General features: G+C 32.5%; 1 protein-coding gene across 1 annotated transcript; it reads right to left on the minus strand.

Moving 5' to 3' along the window:
* Positions 1-1,986: 1,986 nt before the first annotated feature.
* On the minus strand, positions 1,987-6,825 carry LOC124363420 (protein TonB-like). Its single transcript, XM_046818671.1, has 4 exons — positions 6,716-6,825; positions 4,340-4,390; positions 2,474-2,761; positions 1,987-2,148 (listed from the first exon to the last, which is right to left on the minus strand). Exons 2-4 carry the CDS (start codon positions 4,388-4,390, stop codon positions 1,987-1,989), a joined length of 501 nt encoding a protein of 166 aa, XP_046674627.1. The 5' UTR covers positions 6,716-6,825.
* Between the last annotated feature and the right edge of the window lie 2,497 nt (positions 6,826-9,322).

Below are 9,322 nucleotides of genomic sequence, written 5' to 3' on the forward strand. Positions count from 1 at the left end.
ACCAGCAGTGGTGTAGTGACAAAATTTTCCAGTGTCGGAACGCTAGGTAGATTTGAAAAATTGTAAGGAAACTTTATATGATTTCCTGGAATACCTAAAATAGTTACGGGCCTAAAAGTAAATGTACCTATGCTCACGGAATAAAATCGAGCCTTTAGGAAGTTTACGTTAATTTATATTGAAAATTATAAGAAAAATAAGATAGGTATCTTATTTTTATGGATTTAAATTATTTATTTAGCAGTACTTTATTACATGTAATCAACAATTGATATGAAGATTCAATGAACTTTACTATAATAACCTCTTTCTTTAAATTAAATTTATATTCCAAAAATAACAAAGAACGAAGTAAAACTAAACTATAACTGAATAGTTAGCAAATACGTCCTTTTCCACTTATTTTCTGTCAGGTTGACCTCGTCGAGTTCTAGTAACATCGGCTGAACGGTTTTGTAGCCATGTCCTGATGTAGTCCCCTGGTTTCCATGTCCTGGTGTTTTATCCATTCAGCCTGATAAATATCAGCACTGATACATGAATGTAGGTAAGTCTCGATCTAGATGGTGATATCATTACGTTCATGTGACCAAAGCCCCGCTCACACTCTGATGAGATTGCAGCAATTGATTAGAGGGTTTAGAAATGGTTTATGGAATGGTCGTGCTGTTTTATAAGCAATCTCTGAAGCCCTTTTTAATCTTTTTTTAATGTAGCTTAATTCTTGCACAGACATTTTGTATTTCTTTTTTCGACATTTAACGGATCCTTCTAGGGGCCAGTTCTTGCTTTCAAGAAGTTTCAATTCGTAAAGAATTGAATTATATTCTTTTCCGTTATTGCAGGCCCCTGTAGACGGTTCCTGTCTGCTTCTAGTGAGAAAACCCTTCTAAAAAGGAGTTAATTACACTTGGTCATTAATATCAGATAATTTGCTATTACTTGTTGAGAGTTCACCATCAAAGTTACCTTCTATTGCAGCTCTTTTAGCACCAAGGCAATTAGTACCTCTTTAAGACCTCTACAAGTTTCTCTTTAAGACGCACGAAAAAAGCAGGTTCCCTTCGTCTGATTTTGTCAGCAAATAGTTGTTTCCTTGTTTGAAGGAAACCATTGACAACCCTTTTATCATGTCGTACAGAAGTGCTAAATCTGACAATATACGCTTTCCCCATTAAAGACTTTTAAATATCCATTCCCCAAAGTAATTAACATCAATTATGTCCCTATTCGCCCCCCGTAAAACAGTGATTGTCAATCGAGGTTCTCTATTTCAAGACGCTAGTTCGCGCCTGTATTGAAAAACTCTCGATTGCGTAATATGGTGATTTTCACCGGTTTTTGTTCATGTCAAGAAATCGGTGGTCCTCCAAAATTAAAGGTAATTAAAAAACACCCAATTCAAGACATCTTTAGCCAACCATTGATTGGATAATCAAATCTCTACTGGTTTCTGTTCGAAACACTTCAAATCTATAGTTCGTTCTCGATATATCATGAGACAGAAATTAAATATTTCCAGCCCGTCGAGTGACAGGCTTCGCTAACGCTCACCAATACGATTTATTTAAAAAAAAAAACCTTTAATTCATCTAATATTACGTATAACGACTAGAGACCTTTAGCAGTAGTTGTAGAAACCTTGATAACTCCTCGCTATAGTTTACCATCGTGCTCATTGTAACAATCAGAGGACAGTCTGATAAAATATCGTATTCATTGAGCTACACGATTGACTAAGCTAATTCGATTTATGAGGAAAAGATTCGGTATTTCCTGTTGGAAAATAGGAAAATTAAATTGCATTTCGTACTCTAATGTGGGAATCATTTAATTTTAAAATTTGCATTTAGTACCTCATGCATAATAATGACTTCTCTTATCCTTAAAGTTGTTTAACAATCCAGAAATCTCCCATTTTAGATAGTAAATTCCACAGTCTCTGGCGCAGTGTAGTGGTACGGTGGCTATCGAGAGATAACCAGATCAAGCACCGCTGACATTGACTGCGTCCTGGATGGGTGGCTGCTGATCGAACCTTCCTGGATCACTGTTCCGCCGTTCATCAAGATTTGATGTATCATATTGACCATCAGATGTTTCATCTTGAACATCTGTTGTTTCATCTGGAACATCTGTTGTTTCCTCCTGTCCATTTGTTTCTTTCTCTTGCAAATCATTTTGTAAGTTAATAAACGGTACACAGTCACTAAGACTAGTGCTATTTTTTTCTATTAGTTGTTGTCGACATGTCAGTAAGGTATCTACAGCTTGATGTCCTAATTCAGACCCCACTCCTTCAACTACTGCATGTAAGAATGATTGGGTAAATTGGTTCCAAGATCCGTCATTTTTCGGATCAGCAGTGTATTCAGTTTCGGTTTCTTTCCTTTTTCAAGTGATGGCGGTTCTTGTGTAGATTTGGACGTTGGTTTTTCTGTAGGTTTTGGGGTTGCTTTTTTCTTTGGGTTGCTTTTTTTGGCTTTGGTTTTAGTTGTTTTTGTTGCGGTTTTGGTGTTGACTTTGCTGTAGGTTTTGTTTTTGGTTTTGGTTTTGGTTTTGGCTTTGGCGCTGGCGGTGGCGCTGGCTTAGGCTGTGGTTTTCTGATGTGTCTTCGGCGGGTTTCAAGTCCGGTGGTGTTCAGTCCTTCCTCCTCCGTCTCGCTCTCGAGTAAATCTTCGGGAAGACTCGCGTCCTCTTCTTCAGCGATTGCCTCTACTTGGTTTTCTTCTAACGCAGTATCTGCAAGGCTTGAGTTTGCCTGATAAACAATAATTTATTAGTAAACGAAATGAAATATACATAAAGTGCTTTACAACAGATATGGTGTTATTTATATCGTTTATACTAGTAATTTCTTTTCACAAAATCCACTGAAAGCAGTAATGAATTAATTAATTAAAAATTAGTTTTAAGCCCAATTTCCTCGGAGTGGGTTCCGTACTGTGCGTCAAAGGAATTTTGTATCGTCTTCTTGGTATTCTTTACGTCTCATTCAATAGAATGGAAATAACTGCGGTACGTGTAATAAATTCCTCCCATCGTTCGTACACTATATGGATGTACCGATCCCTGTTAATAAATTCACTACTAAAATTATTGTCGGTTGGCAGAAAAAGGTAAATCCATGGCCTTTCTATTGTAATACCATAAAAACCACAGTTTACAGTAGAATATGATAGCATATCTTTCATACGATTTCTTTATTGTTTCAAAATTGATTTATCAACTGTGATAATCTAAGACCTGTAAAGGTGTCTAAATAGGATATTTATATAAACTTAAATAAGAATATTTTAATACATTCAAGAGTAAATCAGGTTTTGTAATTTTGTAACGTTGTTGCAGTAAAACTGCATATTATTTAATATCACATTAAAATACTCGTACGTGATTTGATTTGAACATGATAATGTATATATTATGTGTGAAAAAATAAATAATAAGACTGTCCTTTGAGTGCCATGCATTTTGAAAGGTGGTCAACCTTTAGCGTGGTCGGTTAGGCTGGCAGTAATTGTAAGCTATTTACTATTCGAATCCTGCCTGTCAGCGATGTACCTAGATAACGGTTTTAGCTTGAATAATCATATTTATTATGGACGTGTCACTTTAACACGTGCCTCTATTGCTGCACGTAAAAAAATAAAAATATATACAAATAAAACAATAAATATACAAAAAAATATAAATAAAATATAAATATAAAATAATTAAAAAAAGAAATAATAAATAAATAAAAAAATATATTTATAAAAAATATAAATAAGTATAAACAAATACTGAAAAAAATAAATATTAATATTATTTTATTTATTTTTATTTTTGTATTGCATAAAAATTAAAACATGTAAAATTAAAAACAGTAATATTTTGTAAAAAATGTAATTTTATCTTAATTATTGCGATCCGTACAGTAATTGTATTACACTATTAATAGTGCTCCCATATGTTTTAGCTCTGCCTTAGTAAGCTATTTACTATTCGAATCCTGCCTGTCAACGATGTACCTAGATAACGGTTTTAGCTTGAATAATCATATTTATTATGGACGTGTCACTTTAACACGTGCCTCTATTGGTGCACGTAAAAAAATAAAAATATATACAAATAAAACAATAAATATACAAAAAATATAAATAAATATAAATATAAAATAATTAAAATAGTAAATAAAAAATATATTTATATAAAAAATAAATAAGTATAAACAAATATTAAAAGAAATAAATATTAATATTTATTTTTATTTTTGTATTGCATAAAATTAAAACATGTAAAATTAAAACATTAATATTTTGTAAAAATGTAATTTTATCTTAATTTTTACGAACTGTACCGAAAAGCCCCACACTATGATCACCACCAGAGTCCATGCCAAATATCTCATCTGAAACAATTCATTGGGAGAGAGTAATGAAATTAAATTTATTTAAAATTTTTTAACATCTACATATACATAGAAAGATATATTAGTACATTAGATTCAGTCATACTCAGTTATAATCTATAATCAACTACATACACTCATTACTTATACTAACATGGGAGTGTTTGTTAACAAGAGAAAGGAGAAAGCCGAATTTTAATATCAACTTTTAACGATATGTGGTATGTGAGCGCGTTTTTGGAACGCAAAGTCTAATTTTAGAAATATTTTAATCAGTGGTATTTCGTTTAGGCAAAAAGCTCCCCCCTTCCATAAAAAGAGCTTAACACCAAAATAAATACGAATGTTCAACTATTTTGGTGCAAAGAAATCACGCAGTGGCGTAACTAGTACGTGGCTTTGGAAAAGACGTATTTTTCAATTTTATTGAAGATCACACCACAACGGGGGTAAGGAATAGATATGAATGACTCTTTATTTCAATATTTACAAAGTGGATTCGAATGAAAGAAAATATAATAATAAAAAGAAATAACTGCTTTTCTTTAATAACGTATAGAAAATAATAAAAAGTACATTTTACAATCAGAAAATGTAGAAGATTATTACATTTCAAACTTTTGGTTGGAAAAAAATTGAAAAAAGATAGTCGTAAACTCTAAGTAAAGTTAAAATTAGTTAAAGTTAAAACAACTCCAAATAAAAATAAAGAAGGACTTGTATATGCTGGATATTACAATACAATAATACAAAATTAAAAAAAAAATAATAAAAACGTATTAAAACCATTATTGCCTTAAAATATGTAATATTTTATCTTCATCTACTGTATCTAGTATAAAACAATCTAATTCTGAATTATTTAAAATTTTTATAGTTTGTTATCGTTTTAAAGTAGTAGTCTATTCAAATAAGTTCAGGGGTTATATTTACCATCCTTATACATTTATCTTATTATAAATTAAGAGCAACATAAATTCTTAAAATTAGACACTGAAATTTGTATTAATTCCAAAATGCAATTATTTCTTTCATTCATTTGTTACCTGATTTCTATACAGTCAATTATTTATATAGTTTTAATAATGATTATTTTCTGTTATTTGTGATACTAACGAAACCTCTGAATAGTCGTGCATTAACTTGTCTCGAACCCAAAGAATACTGATCTTTGGGTACGTATTAGATGATTTACAAAAACCATAATGATTCGGTTTGAGGATTCGATGTGTTTTAAGAAAACCGTATAGCCTGATGCATACGATTTTTTATAACTTTGTGTGTTACCACAACTTATTTATTATTTTAGTTACGTCAGATATATAAAATTCTACAATTTTATACCAAACGATAGATTTGGATTTGTACATAACCCGTCTCCCATAAAAAGAGTCTAAATTAGTTATTTATTCTTGCAACATAAAAAATACATAATTTTGAGATGCGTTGTACTAATCCTTCTACTAATTTAGTTTACAATAAAATATTTGGGTTCGAATGATTCTTCCTATGAACACAATGGCACATATCTGGTAATTATCTTTTATCATCAAAGTTTAAAAAACTTTACGTGTCCATGATTTTTACTCGATGTTCATAGATTTCTCCACCATTTCTATTAAAAGTAAAAGAACATAGGATCAACCATGTACCAGTGTCTATAACAATCCGAAACCTAATATTTAGTAAGTTTAAACAGAGAATTAAAAAAATTAATAAGTAGGCCTACTCGACTTTTGACACATCAGGTCTTGATTTTGTTCTATTTAACTGTAAAACAATATTTTTGTTCCACCCTCTGGAGCCAACATGCCAAAAAGTAATTTCGATGCTTGATTACAGAATAAAAATAAAAAAAAACACATAAGAACACACTTCTCGTTTTGCTTTAACAGACTCATTCATTACTGAGTAAACAACGTTTTTATACTTGCTAAATTCTACTATAATTTGTTCATGACGTTTTCTATGATCAATATAAGATTTTACAGTGGATTTAAAGATTTTTAAAGTAGATTTTACACATTACTTAGGCAGTAAAGTTTCCACCATTAACAGGGTTTTCAACCTAATCTCCACTCTTTTAACAAAAAAAGTAAATGAAGTAATAGTAGAAAATAAAAACCAGTTCTTTTAAGACTTTGTTTGTTAATAATTTAGCATGAACATGATTTTTCTTCAATCATAGTGGCACTCTATTAAAATAAATTTGTAATACAGTTTTTTTTAGATCCACTAAGACCGTTAATGAATAAAGCTAATTTTCTAATAAATCGATCTTATGTGTTAAAAATTATCAACTAATCTAGTGTTAAGTGACAATACCTTAACAGTTGGTGTGGCAATAATATTACAAGACCGTTTGTGTTCTATATATATTGTGTGATTTATATAAGCCAGTAAAGTGAACGAATTTACTATAAAAGTGGTAATTTGGAGAACCGACGACCGTAAAAAACGTGCTTTAAAGGCAACGGTACGTTAAAACCCACTCTGAGTTAATTGATTTCGTTTTAGAATAGAAGAATAGAATAAACTTTATTTCTCATAAATATGCACACATTCCAACATATTCAATACAAATATACAATTTTAATACCAATTGTATTGTTATCATGACAATGGTATCACACAATGGTACGTGGTTATTTCATTAATTAATGATTGTACAGACCGTTTAGTAATGATTTCGTCCTACGTATACTCGCTCGATTGAGAGTTAATGGTCTTCTTCGATATCTTCGAACGCTACTCTATCAAATTTTATGGCCAATTGAAGTTAGAATTGTTCATAAAACCCCCACAGTTTAAATTACATTAAATGCTATTGTAAGGCAGATAAAACATTCACTCATTAGTTGTTTTGTGAACTGAGGGTACAAAATCGTAAAACAATTTATTACAAGGAAAAAAAAATCAACAACCATGCATTGCATTTATTAGTTTAATTTTGTCTGAATGAAGCCCATTAGGAAGTCCTGGATATATTAATAACTGTTTTAGCCATGCCATCTCCTATTGTGTACCATGTAATATTTGAGACACATTTAGACCACTTTGACTCAGTAACTGGACTGAATTGTAATATATATTTCAGAAATATTATGTGAGGGGACTCTTTATACACTAATGTGATTCACTAAGAGATTCTTAAGATAAAACGGTTCAAACTCATACAAAACTTTTAATGGCTTCCCTGAAATCTAACCCGTGTCCTCTCGGTAAGATAGCCGCAGTCTTATCCTATAGATAGGCCAAGGGGATCTGTGCGCGTGGGCCGGCGAGGAAAAGGTGCGTCTTTCCGAGAACATTGGGCTTTCCCTTAGAGCCCATTCATCGTCATTCTCGTGGCACAAGAGGCAAGAACTGGAATATTTCCCCCCCCACCCCCCCCCCCCCCCACCCCCCCCCCCCCCCACCCCCCCCCCCCCCCACCCCCCCCCCCCCCCACCCCCCCCCCCCCCCACCCCCCCCCCAAAGGCAGGATTCGAATAGTAAATGAGCTTGACAATTACTGCCAGCCTAACCGACCACGCAGCTAAAGGATGACCGACCTTTCAAAATGCATGGCACTCAAAGGACAGTTTATTATTTTATTGTTTTCACACTTGAATATATAAATAACATTATATCATGTTTCCAAATCACGTTACGAGTATTTTAAATGTGATTATTACAAAATAATAGGTGCAGTTTTAAACTATGCAACAAAAATTACAATAACATGATTTACTCTTGAATGTATTTAAAATATTCTTTAATTTAAGTATTATAATAAATATCCTATTTTAGACACCTTTACAGGTCTTTAGGATTATCACAGTTTGAATAAATCAATTTTGAAAACAATAAAGAAATCAGTCATGAAAGATATGCTATCATATTCCTACTGTAAAGCTGTGGTTTTTTATGGTATTAACAATTAGAAAGGCCATGGATTTAACTTTTTCTGCCAACCGTCATTATAATTTTAAGTAGTGAATTTATTAATCAGGGATCCGGTACATCCATTTATAGTGTTACGAACGATGGGAGGAATTTATTACACGTACCGCAGTTTATTTTCTTCTATTCTATTGAACATGAGACGTTAAAGAATACCAAGGAAGACGATTACTAAAATTCCTTTGGACGCAACAGTACGGAACCCACATCTCGAGGAAATTGGGCTCTAAAATACTAATTTTTAATTAATTAATTCATTACTGCTTTCAGTGGATTTTTGTGAAAAGAAATTACTAGTATAAACGATATAAATAACACCATATCTGTTGTAAAGCACTTTATGTATATTTCATTTCGTTTTACTAATAAATTATTGTTTATCAGGCAAACTCAAGCCTTGCAGATACTGCGTTAGAAGAAAACCAAGTAGAGGCAATCGCTGAAGAAGAGGACGCGAGTCTTCCCGAAGATTTTACTCGAGGGCGAGACGGGAGGAGGAAGGACTGACCACACCACCGGACTTGAAACCCGCCGAAGACCCTCCTGGCGAAGACGAAAACCTCGGCCTAAGCATAAACTAAAACCAAAGCCAAAATTAAAACCAAAGCCAAAACTAAAACCAAAGAAAAAACTAAAACTAAAGCCAAAACTAAAACCAAAGCCAAAAACAAACCTAAATACACTGCTGATCCGAAAAATGACGGATCTTGGAACCAATTTACCCAATCATTCTTACATGCAGTAGTTGAAGGAGTGGGGTCTGAATTAGGACATCAAGCTTAGATACCTTACTGACATGTCGACAACAACTAATAGAAAAAAATAGCACTAGTCTTAGTGACTGTGTACCGTTTATTAACTTACAAAATGATTTGCAAGAGAAAGAAACAAATGGACAGGAGGAAACAACAGATGTTCCAGATGAAACAACAGATGTTCAAGATGAAACATCTGATGGTCAATATGATACATCAAATCTTGATGAAC

The sequence above is a fragment of the Homalodisca vitripennis genome, chromosome 5 (genome assembly GCF_021130785.1).
Source record: "Homalodisca vitripennis isolate AUS2020 chromosome 5, UT_GWSS_2.1, whole genome shotgun sequence".
Taxonomy (NCBI): Eukaryota; Metazoa; Arthropoda; class Insecta; order Hemiptera; family Cicadellidae; genus Homalodisca; species Homalodisca vitripennis.

Bases quoted from the DNA above. Each gene is read 5' to 3' on its own strand.
- LOC124363420 (XM_046818671.1), bottom strand. From the start codon at position 4,390: ATGAGATATTTGGCATGGACTCTGGTGGTGATCATAGTGTGGGGCTTT. The intron at 2,762-4,339 runs GTACAGTTCGTA...ATTGTTTATCAG, and splicing joins TCATAGTGTGGGGCTTTTCG to GCAAACTCAAGCCTTGCAGA. The intron at 2,149-2,473 runs GCAACCCAAAGA...ACAAATGGACAG, and splicing joins TAAAACCAAAGCCAAAAAAA to GAGGAAACAACAGATGTTCC.